Source organism: Trichosporon asahii (genome assembly GCF_000293215.1).
Source record: "Trichosporon asahii var. asahii CBS 2479 unplaced genomic scaffold scaffold00018, whole genome shotgun sequence".
Classification (NCBI taxonomy): Eukaryota; Fungi; Basidiomycota; class Tremellomycetes; order Trichosporonales; family Trichosporonaceae; genus Trichosporon; species Trichosporon asahii.
The window spans coordinates 491149-514879 of NW_014040906.1; the positions used below are offsets into that span (position 1 = coordinate 491149).

Consider the following 23731-nt stretch of genomic DNA (forward strand, 5'->3'; position numbering starts at 1 on the left):
ATCCGTACTGCCGGCTCTGCTATGCATGATCTTCATCTAGCCTAAGCATCAGTGTGCACGCCGGCGCCTTCAATGATGCCTTTGGAGGCGATTGTGCTGCATCCATCAGCATGGTTGGTGGCAAGGTCTGACATGCTCGGCGTCGAGGTCAGAGCCTAAAGGCGTGCCAGATTGGCGGGCGGTGAGGCCAGTTTACCTGGTCTCGGGCGCAGAGAGCTACTGCGCATGCAGCGTACACAGCCAGTGGTGCCGCGATGGCGGAGTAACCTGCGCGGCGTGCGGCGCTACAGCCGATCTCATCCCACAGCCCTCGGCCAGCGTGCACGGTCCGTTCGGCGCGGTGTCGTGGACGCTTGCATCGTGTTCTACCTCTCAGCAGTCAGCCGAATCGCTCCTTAGTCTTCTCAGCAAGGCTGAACCCCAGATGCACATGTGCAGAGGCTGCATCCGCAGGCGGCGCGATGGGGCGCAACAACACCTCAACTTGGCAACACATCGTGCTGCTGTGGCCGTCCTGGCGAGCGCTACAGCACATGCAGGGCGACTAGAGGGCCAAGAGGTCCTGCTCCTGCAGCTCGAGAGTTACTACAACCTCAAAGAATACCCCAAGGAACGGGCGGCCGCAGAGTAACTTGGCAGCGCTGATGCACTCATCTCTATCTCACCTCGGCACTCTCGGTACCGCTCGGTGTACCAGCATCCCCCATACGCGGTATGGACTTTGGTTCATTACTTGGGCCTGCGCAGAGCGTGTTTTGACGGAACCAAATCGTGCAATCTTGCAATCTTGCCCGAAGCGCGTCGACGCCTTTGCTCCCGCCGGCTCTGATCTCGATTCGGAGACGACGGGATCTCCACTTGGGTCACTGGAGGCCCCTGCGTAACGCCAGTGACGCCCGCGTCAGTTGCGCCTGAGAAGTGTGTCCCGCTCCGTGCTCGCTCCTGCTCGCTTTGTTCGGATCACTCGTAATGCATGATTAAAGTAAATGTACAGGGGGGATTGCTTGGATATTTCGGTTCTGGTTCTGAGATTCTGCTGACGACCTATGGAAAAAGGGTAAGAATGTCCGGGGGCTCGTTGTCGCTCTAGTTGCCGCCGGCGGAGAGCTTGGAGAAGAAGTGGAAGAAGTCGACGTTGGACGCCTGGATCGAGTACTGGTAGATGAAGTTGGACGAGAGCCACGCGCTCCAGGCGGCACGCTGGTAGTGCTCGGGGAGGCGGTTCATGAGCTCGTCGAGGCCGACCTTGGCCTGGAGCGACTTGGGGAAGGCGCGCTCGAAGACGGCGCGGCGCGCGGCCGCGTTGTCGTACAGGTCCGAGAACTCGAGCTCGTCCTGGAGCTTGTTCAGCGTCGTCGACAGCTGGTCCGAGATGAGGGTGCGCGGCGTCGCGCCCTTCTGGCGAGCATATTCCTTTGCAATGCAGTTGTACTCGTTGGCGGCGTTCTCGCAGATCTTCTGCTGGATGTCCTTGACGTAGTCCTGGTAGAACTGGGACGGCTTGCCGTCCTGGAAGATCATGTCCTTGACGTACTCGTCGTCCTTGAGCGAGAGACCAGCGAGAACCTCGAGCGAAGACGAGGTGACACCACCCTTGTTGGTCGACGAGTCCTTGTAGAGGACAATGCCCTTCTTCTCGAGCCAGAGACGAGCCTGCTGCGTGATGAACAGGTTGGCACCCTCAACAATGTACTTGAAGTTGGTCTTGCCGTCGGCGTCGACAAGACGGTGCATGTTGGTGACGTCGATGGCGCCAGGGCGACCACCGCAGGGAACCATGATGTCGGCCTTGACACGGAGGTGGAACTCGTTACGGAAGACGGTTCCGTCGGGGATGACCTCGCCGGTGGGGAGCTTGACGTCCTTCTGGTCAACGAGGACCTTGTATCCGCCCTTGCCGAGCTTGGACTCGTCAAAGTGGACAATCATCTTGCGCGCCTTGGCGAGGCGGATGAGCTCGGTGCGGTCGAGTCCGTTAGGGTCGTAAATCGTGCCGGATCCGTCGACAATACCGACGGTCTTGTCGCTCGACAGGAGGATCTCGTTGGAACCAAGGTCACCGTCGGGGCCACCAGTCTGGAACTTGGTGATCTCCTTCTCCTTGAGGCCGTGGGCCTTGTAGACACCGAGAATGTACTGGCGAACCGAGAGCGAGGTCATGCCGTACTTGTCGTGGGGGATACCACCAAGCTTCTCGGCCGACTTGCCGGTCGTGAACGACTTCCACCAGGGAGCACCACGGGCGCGGGCGTGCAGGGCAGCCCAGTCCATGAGATCGGCGGTGCCCTCGTCGGGACCGAAGAAGAGGATCTCGGGCTCCTCACGGCCAGAGACGTCGACGATGCGGCCCTTGATACCAGGCGACTGGCCGGGAATCAGGAGGTCGAGGATGGAGTCGACGTACTTCTCGAAGCAGCGCGAGTAGTCGGCGCCAAGCGAAGGAAGAACAGTTCCCTTGGATCCACCCTCGGGAATGTCCTTGTTCTTGAGCGTCTGGGTCGCGGAAAGGTTGTAGTTCTCGTCGAACAGGGTGCGGATGTTCGAGTTGAAGTTCTCCTTGTCACGCGAGCGGACGATACGGATACCACCACGGGCGACGTCGCGGAAGCGGACGTGGAAGCCGCGGAAGTCCGAGCCGACGATGAAGAACATGCCGAAGGGCTTCTTCGGGTACTCGACCTCGGGAAGGAAGCCAGGGTCGAGACGGAAAGAGAGCGCGACCTTGGTGGGCTGGTAGAAGTTGCACTTGAGGATGTGCTTGTTGAAGACGAGGAGAGCCTCGAGGATCTGGGCGGCGAGGGGGCTCTGGGCACCCTTCCAGATGGCAGAGTAGAGGTCCTCGTCGGAGAGGGGCTGCTCAGTCTTGATACGCTGGAACGAGAGCGTCGGGGTAAGCTGGGAAGCCTCGTCGGACGCCGGGTAGTGAACCATGGCGAAGTTGATGTAGAGCTGGCGGATGAGCTCGGGGTGGTTCAGGATGACGTCGCGGATGTTCTCGCGGGTGAAGGTCTCGTCACGGAGACGGGTCTTGATCTTGGCGAGGACATCGGCCTGGTCAGGGTCATTCTCGTTAAGGATGGCCTTGAGGGAGGCGTAGGCGGGACCGAGACGGTTAAGGAAGTGCTGGGCGAAGAGCCAGCCGGCGTACGCGTAGGTAGCCTCCTGGACGGCGTGGGGGGTGTTGTCCTCGGCGACAGTGAAGAAGGGGTTATCCGGGAGACAGTAGAGGAGCGAAGCCTCACGAACGATCTGCTGGATCGAGTGCTCGATGGGGGGAGCCTTCGAGTTGGGGACGGGGTTGAGGTACATCGAGATGATGGTGACGCCGTTGGCAAACTGCTCGACGTACTTGCGGGCCGAGTAGAGGCCGTAGAAGTGGTACAGGTCCGAGAGGGCCGAGAAGTAGCGGTGGGTGCCGCCCATCTTGTAGCCAATGACGACGCGGTGCTCGCGCGAGTCCTCGAGCTCGTACATCTCAATGACGGGGCCGTCACGGCGCTCAACCTCGGTCATGACCTTCTGATAGATCTCGAGGGTGTTGGGGGTGGCCTTCTCGAGGAAGCCCTTGTCGGAGACGGAGCGGATGTCGGTCGAGCCGTTCTCGAGCTTCTTGGCGGGGGTGCCGGGGAACTCGCAGGGCGAGACGAAGTAGCAACGGAGCTGCTGCGAGATGGTCGCCGAGACCGAGCCGGCAGAGCGGTAGGTCTCCAGGCGCCAGGCCTTCTCGGGGGTCGACTTGTCAATGAAGTCATCGTCAATGCGCTTCTCGCAGTTGGCGCCGGGACCGTCAGTGGCCGAGACACCCGCGGCCGACGAGTGGATGAAGACAGCGCCCTCCTTGGCGCCCTGCTTCGTGTCCTCCTCGGTCGTGATCTTCTCGAGGTCAATCACGAGCTTGCTGGGGTCGTGCTTGGTGTACGCGAGGAGCTTGGCCGAGTACAGGGCAAGGACGTGGTCGGCGATGATCTGAGGGTTCTCAGCGAGGCTGTAGCGTCAGTGACCTGTTCTCACACACAGAGCTTGCTGGCTCATAGCTGGGGCTCCAAGCACGAGCACAGGGCTAGCGGCAACGTTCACTCACAAGTAGCCGTTGTCAATGCCGAGCGAGTTGTAGAACCAGTCAACCTCGCCGTGGACGAGCTCGCGGGGCATGAAGCCGGACTGGACGAGGATGTCGGCGACAGCCTCCTGCTGCTGGCCCTTGGCAGGGAAGGGCGAGGGCACATAACCACTGATCGACGTTAGCGCTGTTTCCAACCATTGTCTGTGCACCGAGGCATGTCCGCGGGCGGTCGTGCGGCAATGGCAGAGCTAAAGCTGCGCACGGCACTGCGGCGCCGAACCGGTCTGCCTGAAAAAAGACTCACGCCTTGTCAGAGGTAACCGACTTGGGGGTGCCGCTGATGTTGAGGTGCTGAGGAATCGGCAGCGCCGAGCCCTGCAATGTCAGCTAGTCTCCAGGGGTGAGGACAGCAGACTTACCTGAGCGGCGGGGGTACTGGCGACGGGAGTGGCCATTGTGTACGGTGGGGGAGAGGGGAGGAGGGGATGGGAGGATGGGAAAGACAAGGGCAACGAGAGACTGTGGGGAATATCAGCTTATATGTTGGGCCACGGTGTCGTGCGGGTGGTGCGGGGTACGGGGAATGATGGCATATGGCACTGATGGGCGTGGGGAAGGCGGGGGGTGCACTCCCATCAGGTAGCAGCAGCACGGCCAGCGCGAGCGGGCCAGCCGGGCGGGGCTGGACTCGGCTGGGAGTTGAGGCTGGCTGGCTGGCGTTCGCTGCCTCGTTGCGAGCCGTAGAGGGGGATGGAGTCGAATGAGTGTGTGGAGGTGGGAGCTCGAGGGACAGTGAGGAACGGGCGTTGCGTTGATTGCGTGCGTCCGTATTGTGCGCAAACGCACTGGGGCAATGCTGGGACGTGTGCTCGTGTGCAGAGTGCGCACTGCGCACGCCCTCGCTGCTGCACTGAATGCTGCTGCTTTGGCTACATTGGACCGCGCAGAGCTACCCAGTCGAGCCTGCGAGCCCGGTGAGAGCTCGCTTGGTCACAGCTTCACAGGCAGTGCGCCCTGCTGCCGACGCCATGGGCGGACTGAGTAATTCTATCCCAGCGCCAAGTGACGCCCGGCGCCCCGCCTCGGCGCACGGCAAGACCGCCAGCACGTCAGACCAGCGCCCAGAACACCCAGGTGTATCCAGATTGTTTACCCAGATGACCCGATCTGTCTCTGACTGTCCCTCACACTCGAACGCCCGCAAGATCTACCTGGGAATGGGAAGGACAAGACACTCACCAGAAGTCTACCGCTGATTATACGACACTATCAGAGAATAGTGACAGAGATAAGAGGGGGAGGATGTTGTACACGCTCTAAATACTAGGTATCCGGAGCTTGGGGGAGTCTGGGAATGAGGTCAGCTGAGCGCTTGCATGAGTTGCATAGCTGGAGTGGGTGGGTGTGCTGGCAGGACGCAGGCTGCGCGCGTTTCGAGACTGCCGCTGCACCGGGTGCACTGGGTCGCATGTATGATGCAACGAGCTGGAGTCGCGGGCCACGGGCCGGGCACCGGTAGCGCACGAGGGCACAAGGGCACAGGGGGGAAGAGCTAGGTCACCGGCCAGGCTCGAGGCTCGCGCAGGCCCGCGAACCCCGCGAACTCGGATCTTCGGATCCAGCCGATCCCAGACGGATCCAGCGCGGCCAGCCCGGTCATCCCAGTCTAGCTTGATCCCAGCCGCCGCCTTTGCCGCTCTACTACGAGCCAACTCGTCGCCATCGAACACAGCGACGAGAACACTCGCATCGAGGAGAACAAGGGGAGGTGTGTCATGGAACAACGGCACGCCGCCTTCCGGACTGCCAGAAGCGACAGAATCGAAAGAAGGCAGGACGGCAGCCGTAATGCGGTCGAGCGGGGGGAAATAATGGGCCAGCCAGCCAGCCAGAGCGGCCAGGCACGGACTGATTTTACTCACCGATGTGGTTACAATCGGCAACGACGGAGCGTCAACGATCAGCTGTAGTGTTTGTTGTACGAGTGTACGTGGGGGGAGGGGATGGTGCAGACCAGTGCTTGGAAGACTGCGTCTTTATAAACCGCGCGACTTTTTCTGATGTCCCTCTCTCTGGGCTCGCCTCGGTGGTCGGTGTCTTGAGGCTCGACGTGTCGGCTGGGGGAACTGATCTGGCATGATCCGTCGGTGGTGGTTGTTGTTGGCTAAGCGCTGACGTAGCTGGCCCAAGGAAGGCAACCCCAAGGTGGGCCCTGAGTTGAGAGGGTGATCTATTTCGATTCTTGCATCCCAGCCTGGGCCAAGGCACTGGACCCGAGGAAGGTCTCGTTGCCAGCCGTTGCCGCCATTCGAAAACATTCCCCACCCCCACATGCATTCAGACCTATTCAGAACGAGCGACGCGAGTACCGCGAGCATTGCGAGCATTACTCCAGCAAAAGCCTCTCAACGCCGAGCGCGACATTGCTCGTGCAGATGGCCTGGGCCCAGGCGCCAGACAACCACTGGACACGCCAGCCCAGCCCAGACATCCCATCTGGGCTGGCTCCTCTGCTCTGCTGGCGTCCGAGGCGAGTTAGACGCGAGTGCTCTTTTGCTTTCGCTCTTGTCTGTGCAAGAGGCTGGCTGAATTGTTCACCCGGCACACCGGTGCTACGTATTCCGCGATCCGAGGAATTACGGCTGTCCCCCCCTGCTCTTTGGTTTCTTGTCACCATTACTGATTCGAGTTGCGCGTTCTGGCACGGCGGGATTCGAGTTGCAAAGTGACGGCGGCGTATTCTAGACTACTTGCGGGCGGTGCAACTCCATCTGCCTGCCCCTCTGCCCCTCGTGGTGGTCAGATCTCGCCCTACCTTCCCTCGAGGGCTCAAAGGAGACGCCGAAATGCGGGGTCACTGCAGACATGGCCCGGATGTACGTTCGGGGGCGTGGCCCGACCAACGCTTGCTGACAGCCACTCATGTTCAGTAGCTGGGGGCGAATACAGAAGAGTGCGGGGCGCAATCCCACATGTGCCGCCGAGAACCGCTGCGTCCCCTCTCTGAGCCACTCAGAGGACGGAACGGGCTGGACGGGGGCGCCGGGGGAGCTCCGTTGCCGCAGCTGCCGCAACGTGACCTGCGCAGCGCGACAGTGCTGTCTCTCCCCTGCAGAACCCGGCCCCGGCCCTGAACGACCTGGGCGGGCAGCGCGACAGGTGCAACATTATGGCCAAAGACGGGCAGAGCAAGGGGTCATGATGAGGGATGGAGGTCAAACGATCTCCCTGATGGGCAACCGTATGGGCAACGGGCTCCAGATGATTTCGAACCCTCATCTGACCTTTGGGTACGTTGGCGCGCTGCATTCGAAAAGCGCCAGGGTCTGCTGTGCTTGGGGTATGCATCGCAACAATGCAGCATTGCGGGGAAGTACGGCTCGCCAGCGCTCGCACGTCTGCGGGGTAAGTTTTTGCGTAACTGGCGCCAGAAAAAAGGACGCGCGGGAATCAGGGATCTGCCGTATCCCCACTCTCAGCATTTTGGTCGCCGGTGCCCAGCTTGCCCAAGCAGCAACAAGGAACGAGCCACGAGTTACACGCTCTGTTCTGGGTACATGCAGTGCAGCGCCTGAGGCTCGCAGACCTGCACGGTGAGACTGAAGCGCAGACAATGCGGCGATCTTGGCACCGTGAGGCGAACCGAGCCCCAACTAAAGTGGGCCCGGGTGCGGTGCCGCTGCCGTGTGCCGATATGTGCCGGCCGAGTGCCGATCCTCCTTTCTCTGTAAGGTTACAACCCCTCCCCAGGCTCTTCTCCAGCTAGCCCCGGCAGGCCCCCCATACCCCACGGTACACTGCGCCGTGTCAGCTCGTAACGGATGCCGCTTTGGGTGTCGCATTGCTTGGTCTGCCAAGCCCACGCCGTCCGGGAGCTCGGGAGACGGGCCGGGAGAGGGTTGTGTTCGACATCATCGTCTGACCAAACCCTCGTTGAGGGTATCTGGCCAGAAATTCAGATGCCCCCGCTCTCTCTCCATTATCTTATCTCCCACCCACCCTCAGCACCCACAGAGCACACACAGAGCAGAGAATGAGTAAACGAAGTCATAGCATATGCATATCACTATACTAGGAAGGGGGTCAACTACAATATCCGGAGACATACAAAATCAAAGACTGGGCTCAAGGCGCTCGCTCGTGTAACTTCTGAAACGAGAAACGAAAAGAGAATAGAGGTATAGGAGGGCTAGAGATGGAACTCGAGCTGGAGACGGAACGGCAGCAGCGGGGAGGAATGTTTTCGAACCCGGGTCGCCGCAATGAACAGCTAAGCGCTGACTGCCTAGACGCCGCCACGCGCTCATTACGACACATGTCGACACATACGACGCCCGGAAGGCGGCTGTGCCTTTCCCACCGGCGCCGATCTTCTGGTCTGCGTACCGGCCATGCTTACGCGCGTGGCCCACATGCTCAGTACCAGACCTCGGACTTCACAGCTGCTTACGCAGTCTGCGTCTGCGGCATGGGCGTCGCCTCCCACAGGCGGTCCTTGGCACGGATGTGGATGTCCGCGAAGGGCTTCTTTTGCTCGAGCTTGACGCAGTCGCGGGTGGCGAGGACGAGCAGCTCGAAGAAACCGGTCGACGCCGCGCGCTTCGAGGCGCCGCGGGAGAGCTCGTCGAAGCTAACAGACTTGTCCTCGGCTTCGATCGCCTCGATCTCGGCACGCAGAAGACCCATCGCCATGCCAGTACTCTTGCTGACACCGCCGGCGTCGCGCTGCGTTTCCTCGCTCCCGCTCGTCATCTGGCTCGCACTGACGCGCGGGTCGAAGATCATCAGCTTGCACTCGCCCTCCTCGCCGGCGAGGCGCGCGGAGCGCACAGACTGGGCGATGCTCTGCGCAATCGATGGAGCGAGAGAGGGAGCACGGACCTTGTCGCCCTCAATTGGCGGGGGCGAAGCAAGACCACCAAAGTCGAACGAGATATCATTGTCGAAGCCGCCACCGAAGTCGGGCTCAAAGCCGGCCTCGCTGGGCAGACGGCTCTGGCGACGCGCCTCCTCCATCGGGTCGTCCTCGAGCTCAGACAGCTCCGACGTGAGCGAGCGAGCGCGCTTGTTCGGGCGCTCGGGCTCAGGCTCGCGGTTCCGTCGCAGGACATTGACGGGGAAGGTGAACAGCTCAGCAAGCTCGGGAGCAAGCCCGTTCGGACCCGCGAAGATGACGGTCTCGTCGTCGACCTTCATCGTCGGAAGGAAGTGCGCGGCAGGGTCGTCGATGATGTCGCGCAACCGCACAGCTTCGGGATCGGCAGGGATGAAACGCTCCACACCCAGAATCTCGCTGTCCTCGTCCTTGGGCGGCGCGAACTCGTCGTCGGCCAGCTCCAGCTCCTCGTCCGCGCGCACGACACGCACCCGCTTCGGGCGGTGCTGCTGCGCCTCGGCAATGCGCTTGGCAGTACGGGGCGAGACATCAATCGTCAGGTTCGCAGCACGCGGCGACTCGGGTGGCGGCGTCGACAGCGTGCTCGCCTCGCGCACGTGCCGGGGCTCCTCCTCGGTAGCTCCAGCCTCGGGAGGCGCAGGCCCATCAGATGTAAGCTCGGGAAGATCGTCGAGACCGAGATCAAGGTCGACCGGGTTGAAGTCGTCCTCAACGCCAAAGTTGTCGGTGTCCATGGGAGCATGGTCATCGCGCATAACACTCGATCCGCGCACGGAAAGAGCGGTGCTCTTGCTACGAGCGCGCTGGGCGTCACGACCAATTTCCATCGACTCGTCCCACTCCTCGAGGTTCAGACCCAGGTCTACACCCGTGAAGTCCTGGGAGTCGAGGTGCGACGTGGATGACCCGAACGGCGAGCCTTGGCGAGACGATCCGTCACCGTAGATGGACAGCACAGCCGGGCGTCCGAAGTTGAACGCACCAAACTCGCGGGAGCGAAGGTTGGTCTGATTCGGCGGCGCCGTGTTCTTGCTCGGGGCGTAGTCGGCGGTAGGCACCTGGAACGACCAGTCGAGAATATCGATCATGTCAACGTTCGGAGCCAGCTCCGTGAACGTGATCGAGTTCTTGGACGCACGGATCTGGTCCTGCGGCAGGTCGACCATTCCTGGTCGGAACGCCATCGTGATCCGCTCACGCATCTCCTTGCAGTCATCCATGAGATACTGGACCTTGCGGCCGTAGATGCGCACAACACCAAGCATGAGCTGTCCGGAAACACGGAGAGTGAGAGGCTCGACGTCCTGCGTCAAAATAGCATCTGTTGACGTCAGTAATCGACCGCATCCACAGTCAGAGACTCACCACAACTCTCATCAATGTCGACAGCGAGCGCCTGGCGCTTGCCCAGCTTGCGCTCATGGTGAGCAGAAAGCCAGACCTTGGCCAGAGGGCCCCGCTTGGAGAGGAGAAGCTCGTTAAGGAGCATTGTCCACACGCGTCCAGTGGCGCAGAATTGTTGTTTACGGGCGGAGTTGTGTACGGGCGAAGCTTGAGCAGAGAATAGATACTCGACTAGATGGTATGCGTTGCACAACTACCTCGTAGGCAGTGTTCTGAGGTGGATTAGGGTGTGGATGGACAGCTGGTGGATATGATAGCGACTGAGAAAAGCAGGAAATGACTTCGAGCGGGTTACCTCAATCATCCTTCGTCCGGTATATGGGTGGCTGGTTACGCGCGTGACTTCAGGCCCTGAATCTCCAAGACCTCCGGGTGGCGCGCCTATTGCTTCCGCTGACTAGACTAACTAGTCCTGCCTTCTCCGATGCATGCCTGCACATTCCCACGCTCTCGCCTGCCTACCTACGCACCCTGGCCTCGCATAGCCGCCCCGTCTCACCATAACCGATTGAGCTTGCGCAAGTCTAGCTATGATGATGCCTTATGCATCGATGCACACCTGTCTACTACCGACTTTTATGGATTTACTTCTGCTTCTCAACCTCCTTGACCATCTCAGGGACGGCGTCGAAGAGGTCAGCAACGAGACCAACATCGGCAACCTGGAAGATGGGAGCGTCGGCGTCCTTGTTGATAGCGACAATCATCTTGGACTCCTTCATACCAGCAAGGTGCTGGATGGCACCCGAGATACCGATGGCAACGTAGAGCTCAGGGGCAACGACCTTACCGGTCTGGCCGACCTGGAGCGAGTTGTCGGCGTAGCCGGCGTCGACGGCAGCACGCGAGGCACCGATAGCTGGAAAACGAGTTAGCCGACTGTACACGGATAACCTTCCAAGCGGCTCGGAAACTTACCAGCACCAAGAGCGTCGGCGAGGGGCTCAAGAACGGAGTCGAACTGCTCCTTGCTCTTGAGGGCACGGCCACCGGAGACAACACGGGGAGCCGAGCCGAGGTCGGGGCGGGAGGAAACAACGATCTCCTCGTTGACAAACTCGGTGGGGGCTAACGGTCAGCAAAACTCTTGAACAGGTCGCGGTGAGTCGCAGCCAGCTTCCTGTGACTCTCTCGCGCAGACTATGGCGCTCAAGATGCCATCAAAACTTACTGGAAGCCTCAGTAGCGGGGACCTCCTCAACGGCGGCGGAGCCACCCTCGGCCTTAGCCTTGTCGAAGGCAGTGGTGCGGACGGTGACGACCTTGACGGTGTCCTTGGGGCCAGACTTGAGCTTGAGGATGGCGTTACCGGCGTAGATAGGGCGGGTGAAGGTGTCCTCGCCCTCGAGAGCGATGATGTCGGAGATCTAACGTGTGAGCACGGCGCACGGAACGGACTTCGGCTTTTCGATTCGGGAATCTTTCGGGTCGCCGCGAAAGAAGCCAGATAAGAAAAACATACCATGGAAACGTCAAGAGTGCCGGCGAGACGGGGGAAGATGTTCTTGCCGGCGGCGGTGTGGGCACCGAGGAGGTGGGTGGCACCCTTGGACTTGACGACCTCGGCGAGAAGAGGTGCGACATCTTAAGTCGAGTTAGCCTGTATTTCCTGGTCGCTTGTTGGCATAAACTCACTCTCGGCGATGGCGTGCGAGTAGGCATCCGAGGCGGCGGTGTAGACCTTGGAGAGACCGTCGATCCTGGTCGTCAGCGAGAGCTCGGCGAGCCGCGATAGACTTCGGCTCTCGGGGTTGGAGCCGGAGCCGAATTCCTACGCACTTCTTAACCTCCTCAAGAACACCGTCAATGTCAGCCTTGGAGCCGACAACGATACCAGAGACCTGTTCATCTGTCAGCCCTCTCTAACCTTGACTACCCCGCTCGTTCGTTCGCGTTGCCGAGCATTCTACTCACGTCTCCGCCGATAGACTTGGCCGCGGAAACAGCTGACAAGCTTCCGCTGTTAAGCTTGCCTCCCTTCTGCTCGAGGAAGACGAGCGTCGAGGCAAAGCGGCGCTGGGCGGCGGTCGAAAGACGAGCGGCGCGAAGGGCGGAGTGACGAGTGGCAGCGAGCATTTTGGTGGATTGGTGAGATGTCAAAACGACAGATCGGCGCAGATGTTCCAGGTAGAGTTCCACACAACGGGTCTGGTACTTCGGCTAAGAGGCGAGCGAGGGCAAAAGCACGGAACGGGCCTTATCCATAGACCGGTCCAGCTGCCCGCCTCCGTGTAATCCCCCTCGGTTAAAGAGCGTCCGACCCTCCCCAATCGAACCGTGATCCTCTCAATAACACGTCAATTTTCGGAGCTTAATCCTCGCATGACTCGCTTATCATCTCTAATCGCTTGATATCGTCATCGGGTCGCGGAATGCTCAGTGCAACTCTGCAGCCGTCAGCTTTGGACGTTGGAGTATTGGAGGCTGACGAGATGGATCGGGAACAGCTTCACAGCAGCCATGATTCGCACAGAGTGAGCTTACAGGAGTTTGGATCTAAAATGGTGTGTTCAACACTGGACTATCATTACCGCGTATTGTCGGCCGAAAAGCGGCGAAGTAAGCCTTCGATTCTCGGTAATCTCATGGACCGCGAACTTTGTGACTTGAAACGGAGTCTCGACATGCGGCAGCTCGCACCATACGGACTAACGACTGCCACAATCGTCTGCCACCGTCAGCTGCTGGATGTGAGACAGCGAGCGCGCTAGCGCGATAGCGTGGTTGCTCGACGTTCGCCAGCGGGCGAAAGTCATGCACCGCTCGTGGACCCTGGTGGCGCGGAGGGACGCTCGTATCGTTCTGACCAGCGGACGCGGACACTGCATGAGCGACTCCACCTCAGGCTTCACAGACAACGGGTGCCCTCTCTCTCTCTCTCAAGGCTCCACTTGTACTCCTCCTCCGGTCTCTGTGTTTGGCGTCTGTGGCGCTTCAGCTGCCTGGTAGTCTACCCGGAAAATAGCGCAGGTGCGCCTTCACGGGCATGTTCGTGCGGCGGTAGTGGTTCGCCAGCAGTCTTACTTCTATGTCGACTCTAAGGCCCGATCGAGACTTCATGTCCTGCGCCCCACCCCACGCATAGCTGCTCGGAAGCATGCAGCTTTGATGATCGTAGCAGACTCCACTACATGTGTAGCTGTGTCGCAGGCCTCCAAAATGCAATGGGCAGCGGCGCGTGTCATTCTTCACCTCGGAAATCCTCTGCGGGCCGAAATCCCACGCATTCCTTAAGACAGGGTTTAGTCACTTGCGGTGGACGATGCAGCGCATAGGAAGCGGCGCAACTGTGCTGTTGGATCTGTACTCCGATGGAGGGACACCCTGTGCAGATCATCCTGGGGCTTCGTCTGGCATTGTCACCTCTGGCATTTGCCTCCAGGCTATCGCACCCAGCCCCGGGAGATTTTGCTGGCGTTCTCGCTCTTTCGTCTTCCCTACGTTCTCGCTCCTCAGCTCACTGGCAAGTACACTCACCTCACTAGCCGGATTGCGCCAGCCGTCTCGAGTCAGATCAACATAGTCGTCTGCGAAGTGCGAGGGCTGTGGCAACGGATTAATATACACCACATCAGACCCGACGAGGCTGGGATCGGGCAACAGTGTGTGCGCGGAAGTGCAAAGTAGGCAGTGGGGCAACTACAGCAGACGAGAGGGTGGTAGGTTCCAGAAGGGAGGCACGGTGTTCTTTCTGCGCAAGCTGTGGCAGGTACTCATACGAAGACACCGGACGACACAGAGGCATGGTACCGAGTGACGCTGAGGCCTGCTCGCTCTCCTGTCCCCTGAGGTAGCGGTTGGAACGGGCAGAGAAGTAGAGGTAGTCGTGAGTGAAGAACATTGTGGACCAGCTCAGTGCCGCAAGGAGGACATAGGGCAGTTATCGTTCACGCTGCTGTCGAGCAAGCCCATGCCAGACTAAGTAACAGTGGTGCTTCTGGTGACACAGGGGCGACGGAGATATTGGCCCTTCGTGCTTATGCCGGAATATCTGCAGCTGACTGCAGAGTACATCACTCAGACATGCACACCAGTCTCCTATGAACCAGCTCTGTCCGGGTTGGACAGAGTGGTGGTCTAAGATGCGATCTGAGGTGTGAGCTTTAGGCCCCAGCCTCGGCGCCACCCGTCCCCGGAGTCAAGCAGACTGGCTTGGGTGACATTTACTCCCTGGAGCAAAGCGGTAGAGGCCTGCCCTTGCACCAGATTTCAGAGGTCAGTATCTTTCGCATCAGTCCGTCACGAGTCGCAATGAAGCGTTAGATGTTTACTCGTACATGGGATGCTTGCGCGTCCTGTGCTCAGTGGAGCAAAGGACGTTTCACGTTCCGAGCCTAGCGGGCGCTTGACGACCCACCTGACACCTGATTGATGTTGCTTCGGAGCCAAGATCAAGCAGACTGGTGCGTTTCGTTGGAATGTTCTCACACATCAAGAGGGAAGCAGTGAGCCATGTCTGATTAGCAGCACTCCGTCTCTTATGTACCAAGTCGGCGCTTAGGCTGCCCGCACACACGCGAGATGTGGAGGTGAGCCTGACAGTAGTATTCCAGTGTTCCGCCCATTCGACGCTCGGACATCTGCTGGTGCCCGTTGCAGTTCCGTCGAGGGCCGGTGCCGGCTTCGGATACAAGCTGAACGCACGCTATGCACAGCAGACGGCCTGCCCTAGATGCACCCATGCACGCCCAGGCGATAGTATACGCTGTGGCTTACACTTTTGCTTGTTCTTGTCGAATGGCAGCTCACAAGATGTCTCCAAAGACAGGGGTACTGGAAATGTGCAGGATATTGAGGCACGGCCATGGTGACACCTGACTCATGGGATCATGGGCCCGCCTATTAGCCCCGCATGGCATGTCGGCACGCCCGCCTCGCGCCTCCTTCGCTAGGCCGGCGGACCGGAACGCTCGTGACGCGCCAGTGCAATCGCTGTGATCTCATGCTGCACACCACACCACCAGTCTCTCTTATCTCTTGACCCCACACTCCACGCTCTTTCTCGCCCTCGTTCAAGAACCCCGGCCACAACTTGTCGACAACGGCCTCGAGACCCCCCTTCTTTCCGCCCCCCCCCACCCCCGCGCCAACATGGCCCTCTCGCGGCAGCACCGCCGCTTCCTCTTCCTCTTCCTCTTCGTTGTCGTCGTCTCCGTCCTCACCTTCTGGTCCCGGCTAGCCCTCGCCTGGCGCGACTTCGGATACCTGACCCGACCGCTGTGGGACCACCCCGAGCGCCCCTTCACAGTCGTCCCCCACTACCCGCGGTCGACGCTCTCGTCCTCCGAATGGTGCTCCCTCCACGGCTGGAAGCCGCGCACATCAACACCCAAGGTCTTTGACGCCGTGATCTTCTCCGTCGAGATCGACCTGCTCCAGCTTCGCTTGCGGGAACTCTACGACGTGGTTGACGGCTTTGTCATCCTCGAGAGCGACCGGACGTTCACGGGCTTGCCGAAGAATACGACCTTTGCGGACAACAAGCACCTCTTCGACTGGGCGTCGGACAAGATCCACTACGCTTTCCACGAGGGTCACGAGCTCAAGCCGGGCGAGCACCCTTTTGACCAGGAGGCGCAGATGCGCACGTCGATGAACGCAGCGCTCGAGAGGGCAGGCGTGCGGCAGGGCGACCTCGTGCTGATGAGCGACGTCGATGAGCTCCCCCGCGCGTCCACGCTGGAACTGCTCAAGACCTGCGACTATGGTGATGTGATCCACCTCCAGCTCGCAAACTACGTTTACTCGTTCGAGTTCCTGCTCGACCACGACAGCTGGCGCGCCTCTGTCCGTCGCCACCCCTCGACGGGGTACTCGCACGGCCGCGTGTCTGAGACCCTCCTCGGGGACGCGGGGTGGCACTGCAGTTTCTGCTTTAGACACATCGCCGACTTCCAGTTCAAGATGCAAGCGTACTCGCACGCGGACCGGAGCCGCGCCGAGCTCCTCGGCGAAGAGCGCATCCAGAAGGTCATCTGCGACGGGACGGATATCTTCGACATGCTCCCCGAGGCGTACTCTTGGAGCGAGCTTGCGCGCAAGATGGCGCCGATGCAGAGGACGAACTCGGCCATGGACGTGCCGCGCTTGCTGAAGGAGAAGCCGGAACAGTACCGCTACCTCCTGCCAGGTGGGTGTGAGCGCGAGAAGGCGTAAGAGCAAAGGTACGGGATTGAACCCGGCGCATGACGCGCGCATCACGAACGCATCTAGAATGTTACATAGGTTGTATAATGTAGAGTATGACTATGCCTCGGCCGTGGCAGCCAGCTCCTCCCATCTTGCGAGCGTCGACTCGAGCAGCGCCACCTCATCCGTCACCACAGTGAGCGCCATGGCCGTGAGGCCCGTCGCCTCCTCGCGCAGATCGTACAGTTCGCCAACGCCGAGCTGGGGCTTGCGCATGCCGACTAGCCGGCGCGCGAGGAGCTTGCCCATCGTCCTGGCCGCGCGCGCGTTGGCGGCACTCAGCGTGCCCTCCTGCTTCTCCCACACGTCCTCGAGCTGCCTCACGTCCTGGAGCAGAAGCTCAACATCCTTCGGCGCCTCCCCCGTCGCCTCATCGAGGGAGACGGACGGTGTCTTGGAGCGCGCCTTCTTCTTCCGCCGCTTGCGCACCTCGCGCAGCGCATCCAGCCATACTGGCCCCCAGAGTCGTAACGACGCTTGCCCGCCGGCGTTGATGTGGTGGATCGGTTTCGGCGACGAGGCGCAGAGCAGCGAGCCCTCTGAGGGCTCGAAACGCGAGGCGTACGCCAGCTCCACGTCCTCTTGCATTTTGTCCCAGGCCTCGGCGACGATGTCGGGACACAACTCGGCGAGAGTCCAGGTCACGCCCTCGACGAGCAGCTCGTCCTCGCGCGCCGAGCCCTCGCTACCGCTCTCCGCCACAGGGGATGCGTCGGGGAAGGCACCCGGCACGAAGCCCCATTCCACCAACAGCCTGCTGTCCGGGATGTTCTCGCCGTACGAGTTGAATACCTCCTGGCCCTTGCGAAGGGGCCACTCGACGTACATGTCCACCGTGTCCCGGCCCTTGCCTATTGTCTGTCGCGCGTTCGGGTCCAGGTGGGCTAGCCGCTCCACGATGCCGGTCTGCGGGTGCGGCACGTCGTGCACGCAGCGCGCGAGCGAGCCGCAGCGGTGGCACACAAAGTCATCAGACGCGAGCGAGGTGTGCGGCGCACTGCTGTGGTTCGCGACGTCTGCGAAGGGACATAGCGCGACCGTGTGGTACAGGTCGATGAGGAAGGCGCGGGTCGAGACGAGGGAGAATGTGTACGCGAACGCGGCGAAGGGCGATGGGTCGGGGTGCGCCTTGGTGGCCGGGAGACGAGATTTCGTAGCGTCATAGAACTCGCGGAGAGCAGGCTGATGTCAGCTTTGGCGTTCATCGACACAGCTGTTCACGCACCAGGCTGAGACCTTCCTTATCTCTTCGGCGCAGGTCGCGCTCGGCATCCGTACCCCTCAGCCAGGCGAGTGCCTCCTCGGCGTCGGCCTTCTCTGTACCCTCGATCAGAGGCCACAGAGTCGGGATCGGCACCGTTTCGCGGGAGAGACTCTGGAGGTAGCCAAAGAACTTGGACTCGCGGCCCAGGCGGAACTCGTGCAGGAGCGCCAAGGTCAGCCCAAGGATCGTGTAGCTCGTTCCTGGCCGTGTGTCGAGTGGCAGCTCGGGAAGTGACGAGTTACGAATAGAGAGGATCGAGGTCTTCGGGAGCTTGCATACTGGTGGTCAGCTAGCTCCTCCTACTCGCTAAGCTGCGGTCGTTCGAGAGAAGACCACTTACACACTGCGCCCAGCTCGAGCTGCTCCTTCGCGACGAGACCCCAGCCACCATGACGTTCCTCGATGCTCAGTGCTGGCGAGACTTCGATGTCGTTCTCAGCGCACCAGTCGAGGAGCACCTGGGCCGAAGGAGCCGGCTCGCCGGCCAGCAGGCCATGCGGGGGGAACATGAGTTGATGGGCAGTGGTCCGTGTCGGAGTGTCAGGAAATGTTGATGAGCGCTGATGGAGGTGGACGTCGGAGGTGGAGGTCTAATTAGGCACGCAAGAGTGCCACATGCGCGGGGAGTTGGGGGGTTAGGCGCGAACAGGCTAGGCACGGCTGTTGTGCGGTTGTTCATTCTTTGACTGGATCCGAGAGCCGCGTGGCTCCCAGGCTAGCGGTGACTCGATTGACTGAGGCTGCTCCCGCTCTCCCCGCCCAGCCAAGCTACCAGCGCCACCAGCGCCCCCCAGGCAGGCCCCGCCTGTGCTCGTTCGCCGTTGGCCACCGTATGCCATTGCACGACCGCTAGTCACTAGCTCGCTGCCCCATTCATCTATCTCACCTCCATCAACACACATCCATCCATCCTCCTTCACAAGTCACAAGTCGATTCATTCGACCCCACCACCCCACAGCGTATAAGAATCGCATCCTTTCGACTCCTCGCCTCTCCTCACGTCTGAACTCTTCCATCCCCTCGAAACCTTTGCGTTCACCCAGCAACCATGCCGTCGTCCACCACCAACTCTCCCGCCGCCCGTCGGGCTCGCCAGTCGGCCGACGCCGTCGAGGTCCCTAACACTGCTCCTCCTCCCTACCCCGGAGACAACACCTACGACCTGACGCCTCTCCCGCACACGGTCAACCGCCCTCGCCTGCCCGAGGACCGCCGCAACCCCCACCTCTCCCATGGTAAGTAACACTGTCCAGCACAAACAGTCGCCATGGTGGGCAAGAAAAAGTTGCCGCCGATGAGCTTGGCGGGCGTGCAGTAGCAGTGCGGCAGTTGAGTCATGTGGACTCACGCGTCGTTGTTCATTACATTGCCAGGAACGCAGCTGACAATCAGTTCCTGTCGACACCGCTATTGTCAAGTTCCAGACGATAGTCCGCGAGGGCAAGGAGATCATTATCGGCCGCATCAAGGTCAGCACTGTGAGTATACGCCACTATCAGCTACAGGCGATCAGCATATCAAGGCATTGTTGGTCTATTGTTGCTGTTGTTTGTCCAGCACGGGGCGCATTGCCACCCTGAAGCCAAGATTTCGAGCTGACCAGCAGCCTGGCGAGAACCAGCACGCGTTCATCCTCCGCCGCTACGACACCAACGCCATCTCGCTTAGCACCATGTTCCGCGTCGCTTTCCCCGGCGCTTCGCCCGCCGAGGAGGAGCGCGAGATCGACTGGGTAGGATTAGCTGACCTCAGCTCACCAACTGCAGAACGTAGCTAACATCAGGTCAACTCCACTTTCGACACCTCTGGCACCAACGGCAACTCGGGTGGCCGCAACTTTGTCAAGCTCGCTGGCGAGTGGGTCGACCGCCGCACTGCCATCCACCTCGCCCCCGCCTACGGCCTGAAGGACCTCGTTGCTACCCTTGCCCGCGCCGAGCCTGACCCGTCCGTCAAGTACCGCATGTCTCAGCGCTCTCAGGCTGCCGCCGAGGATCTGCAGCGCAAGAAGGAGGCTCAGGCCACCGGCACCGGCGGCAGCTCGCGCGCTGTTCCCTCGATGTCGGCTACCGACGCTGCTCAGCCCTCGCCGAAGCGCGCCCGTCAGGCTCCCCGCGCCGAGGGCACGCCCCGCCGCCTCACCCTCGAGGCCACGACGACGGTCACTGCGCCCCCGAACGCCACCATCGACATGAACGCCGAGATCGAGTCTGCCAAGCAGCTTGTTCGTGACCTTAAGAGGGAGCTTCAGCTGCGCCAGGCCGCGGGAGAGGACATCGAGGAGGCCGGCAACTCGGAGCGCGGTATCAAGCGTCTCCCGGACGACGACGGTGTCACCATCTCCTCGGGCCAGGGCAAGGGCGGCGAGCGTGTCATCCGCACGAACAGGCGTGTCCAGCAGGGCGGCGTCGCCCAGGCCGTCAAGACGGCCGCGTACGGCACCATGCTCTTCGGCCTTGGTGTCTCGGCAGCTCTGTAAGTAACGATAAGCGTAGTTGCGCTTCACACCGTGTTGTTCTACGCAGTTTGCTAACACATCACAGCTTCCTCCCCCAGCTCGCTTCGAACTTCATGTAAACGTAGCCAGTAGGGTGAGTACTTGTGCGTACTTGTAGCTAGCAGTAGCGCCCATAGCTCTGTTTATAATCCGTAGATCCGTAGGATCCATAGGTAGGCACAAGCTCTTTGTACTCCGTAGTCGTATAGTTTCTTCTCTCTCAGTGTTATACCCCGCCTCTCTTCATCTTCTCTCCACAAACACAACCCCATGTCTCCATCATTGTCTCTCAGTTCGTCGTTGGCTTGTTTTCCGTGCCCGTGCTCCCCCACACCACACAAACACAACCACGAGATACAACGAATCAAGGAAGACAATGGTAAGTCCTGGCTCCTCCCAGTTCTGGTCCGTATACCATTCGTAGTAGCCCCGTAGCTTGGTAGTCTCCATAGCTCCTGTAGAGTATGAACGTTTGCTGACCCGCTGCTTCTGGTGTAGTCGCTGCAATTCGGCAAAATGTGAAACGCAACAGCGCAGCACGAGTGTGACTGGCCTGGAGTTGAGCACACGAAACGCACATTGGCGTCAGGATCCAGACGTGACTGGGAACTGACTGCGCTGCAAAAATACCTAAGCTTGGGAAGGAATAAGGATACCGCGCATAGGCTGTGTCACGTAAGCTGCGAAAGTCTAGTTCCAGCTGGCCTAGTCCTGGCCAGCCTAGTTATAGTCAGCCTTATCGGAGTCAGCCAGTACGGCCACTGCGCTATGAGGATGTTATCGAGTCAAGGTATCAAGGTGGCCGAAGTCGAGGTGACCGGCGGCCACGCGTTCCAGATGACAAGAGAACCTCCACGCATATCATTGCCATCTGGCTAATCCGTCCCGCGTCCCATCGTAAGCAAAGTCGACGTAGTTGCTAGGTGGGAACCGAGCAGCCCTGCTCAGGCCTGCTCAGCCCTGCTCAGGCCTGCTCAGGCCTGTGGCCGCCGGCGTAGCATAACCCTGGAACACCCTATCCGGACCAGAGTCCTGGATTCTTCTCCGGATGCGTCCTGACATCGGCCACCGGAAGATACGCTTGGGACCGAAGTAGCGAGGAACGATCCGGTGACTCGTGGCCTGCGTATTGTGCTTGCTGAGCTTGGCGCGTTGGCGCCGAGCAGGCGGACGCTCGCCCGACGGTTCGACGGTGCGACAAGACGGCGTCGGGGGTGGAGGGGGGAGTGTGGCTGTACCTTCTCGTGTCAGAGGGATGAAGGAGAGTGTGCCTCCCCCGGTCTCAGACCTGCAACAGCTTCGTTCGATATCCACTGCCAATGCCGGAAGAGCTATGGAGTCGCGGCCGGGCATACCGTGCATTGTAGTAGCCAGAAACGCGATCGATAGCTAGCCTTTAGCCATCAGCCGTTAGGTGGATGGCCTTCAACAGCCGTCGGGACGCGGTTTGTTCAGGCGGTGCAGAACAAGTCTGCTAGCCTGGTAGATGCCAGATCTGCGAGCTATTCGGAGCCACTACTGGTCTGTTTTATTCTCGCGTCGCAACGCGAGCTACGCGTCCACGTCCACGTCCACGTCCACGTCCCCGTCTCGGTGGGTCGGCTTGACTCAGCATGTCTATCGGCATTGCCTCCGCCACGCCACTGCGCCACAGCCTAAACTCCCTGCCTCACAGCTTGCCTGCTCAGGCAAGAACGGACAGTGGCGTTGGCGTTGTTTGCGTGTTTACGTGTTTACATCTGGTCGGCTCATCGATTAGTCAACGGTTGTTTGCGTCTTGGTTTTTCTGCAATTCTGCAATTCTCCTAACGATCCTAACGCCTTTCGGGCTTGCGGTACTGGGGGCTTGCGAAAAGTCGCTTGTCCTGTCTAGTCGACTCCTGGACACGCGAGTTATGCCTGAAAAGAAAAGTGTCTGCCTGAGAGTTCGTGTGCGTGTGTACTAGGGATGAGGGATGATCCAGTAATCTGGTCCCAGCGGAGTTGAGCCCGTATCGCCGTCCTGCACACAGCGGCGCCGATACAGGGTCCGGCACGCAGTGTTCGCTTCCCTTCGGTGTGTGTCTGTGTGTCCCCAACCTGCTGGAAGCGCCGGAGGGCTCCCTCCGCGTACCCTCCAGTTACCCTCCGGAAGGACCGGGGAGACCGGAAAGGACCCTCTTTTCGGCGTCCGCCGGCCCCCCTCTCCCCCCCAGCAGCCTTTCCCCTAGTCCGTCGGCACTCGGTGTCTTCCCCTCACCCTCAGATCACCCTCAGAACGCGATGTACCACCCCGAAAACATTCACCACGCGACATAGTTCATCGCGCACGCGAGAGCGTACCCAACTAGGTAACAACTTGTAGGGGAAGGGCAAGCTGTGCAAAAGTCTCGCACGCCTCGCATTTCTCACGAGCGCACGAGCTTTGGCAAAGGTTAGTGGCGAAGCCTCCCTCGCAGCCAGGGCGAGTTTGGCCTCGTTTCTGTGAATTGCGCCAGGCTGATGCAAAAGTTGGGAGCAAGCTCTGCAGAATGCATAACAGGCGTAATAGCCTCCGGTGCTAAGCTTCAGCCCCGTGGCTGCTGTCCACTGTCCGCACTGGCTACTGGAAGCAAAGTAGCGAAGAGTGCCTCCTTGCGACGCGTGACCTCTGCCGAAAGTTGCTGCCCGCCTGACGACCGGCATGCCACTGCCTGCATCATCACAGTACTCTAATCGTCATGAGAAATACGCGGCGAGATCTCATCTGATCTCCTTTGATCTCCTTGATCTCGCGACCCAGTCAGCTGTCAATCTGCCGTTGGAGCATGGGGTTCAGCCGGGGTTGATCGATGATATCTCTTTGCCTTAGTGTGAGAATAACCAGGAACGTAGGAACCGGAGGAACCTGCGTTGAGCGAGACAATGAAATGACGAAGGAACCTGCTTAGGAACCAGTGTTGATCAGCTGGCTGCACGCGCTGTACCATTGGCCCAGAAGGGGGGGGGAGATAAGACGGCACCGACGGCTGCATTCACAACACGAGGGCCATGCGGGCGCATGCGGGCTATGATGGCACCAATTCACGCGTCAGCGCTAAGGAGTGGTGGTGATGTTTGGGTTCAAGCCACTTGCATGCACTGGATGCACAACGCGCACAGCGATGTCTGAGCCTGGCAACGGGTGAAACGTGCTCTGAGTTCTGAGTCTGACCGCTTGGCAGCATCGGTCATGCCCGTCGTCGCGAGGCACCCCAGCGTCCCGGTGTAAGTGACCCCACTGCATGTAACGGTGCAGTGTACAGTGTGGGGCGCGGGGCGGGGGGTGGGCGCGGGGTAGTGGAGTAATGAGGTGATGCATTGGGGACAACGGGCCCGTGTTTGGGGTACCACTCCGCTGGTACCTAGCACGTATTACATGGTTGTTGCACGAAAAAAAGTCGAACGATGCTTTCGCG

The 23731-nt window shown here is 60.3% G+C and overlaps 6 protein-coding genes across 6 annotated transcripts; 2 read left to right on the forward strand and 4 right to left on the reverse strand.

The window, feature by feature from the left end:
• Positions 1-1086: 1086 nt before the first annotated feature.
• A1Q1_08129 (glutamate dehydrogenase) lies at positions 1087-4518 on the reverse strand (the record flags this gene model as incomplete). The annotated part of the gene is made up of 4 exons (XM_014326276.1): positions 1087-3985; positions 4082-4231; positions 4368-4438; positions 4483-4518. 4 exons carry the CDS (start codon positions 4516-4518, stop codon positions 1087-1089), a joined length of 3156 nt encoding a protein of 1051 aa, XP_014181751.1.
• Positions 4519-8509: 3991 nt separating this feature from the next.
• Positions 8510-12440, reverse strand: A1Q1_08130 (Etf1; the record flags this gene model as incomplete). The annotated part of the gene is made up of 10 exons (XM_014326277.1): positions 8510-10281; positions 10326-10535; positions 10827-10888; positions 10953-11223; positions 11283-11432; positions 11536-11731; positions 11827-11948; positions 12000-12064; positions 12144-12205; positions 12279-12440. 10 exons carry the CDS (start codon positions 12438-12440, stop codon positions 8510-8512), a joined length of 3072 nt encoding a protein of 1023 aa, XP_014181752.1.
• A 1495-nt stretch (positions 12441-13935) lies between these two features.
• A1Q1_08131 (uncharacterized protein) lies at positions 13936-14205 on the reverse strand (the record flags this gene model as incomplete). Its single annotated transcript, XM_014326278.1, has 1 exon — positions 13936-14205. One exon carries the CDS (start codon positions 14203-14205, stop codon positions 13936-13938), a length of 270 nt encoding a protein of 89 aa, XP_014181753.1.
• Positions 14206-15455: 1250 nt separating this feature from the next.
• On the forward strand, positions 15456-16520 carry A1Q1_08132 (beta-1,4-mannosyl-glycoprotein; the record flags this gene model as incomplete). The annotated part of the gene is made up of 1 exon (XM_014326279.1): positions 15456-16520. The coding sequence occupies one exon, from the start codon at positions 15456-15458 to the stop codon at positions 16518-16520; it is 1065 nt and encodes a 354-aa protein (XP_014181754.1).
• Positions 16521-16610: 90 nt separating this feature from the next.
• Positions 16611-18326, reverse strand: A1Q1_08133 (phospholipid metabolism-related protein; the record flags this gene model as incomplete). Its single annotated transcript, XM_014326280.1, has 3 exons — positions 16611-17735; positions 17779-18095; positions 18158-18326. The coding sequence occupies 3 exons, from the start codon at positions 18324-18326 to the stop codon at positions 16611-16613; spliced, it is 1611 nt and encodes a 536-aa protein (XP_014181755.1).
• Positions 18327-18866: 540 nt separating this feature from the next.
• A1Q1_08134 (uncharacterized protein) lies at positions 18867-20395 on the forward strand (the record flags this gene model as incomplete). Its single annotated transcript, XM_014326281.1, has 5 exons — positions 18867-19053; positions 19211-19296; positions 19425-19550; positions 19602-20293; positions 20362-20395. The coding sequence occupies 5 exons, from the start codon at positions 18867-18869 to the stop codon at positions 20393-20395; spliced, it is 1125 nt and encodes a 374-aa protein (XP_014181756.1).
• Positions 20396-23731: the final 3336 nt, after the last annotated feature.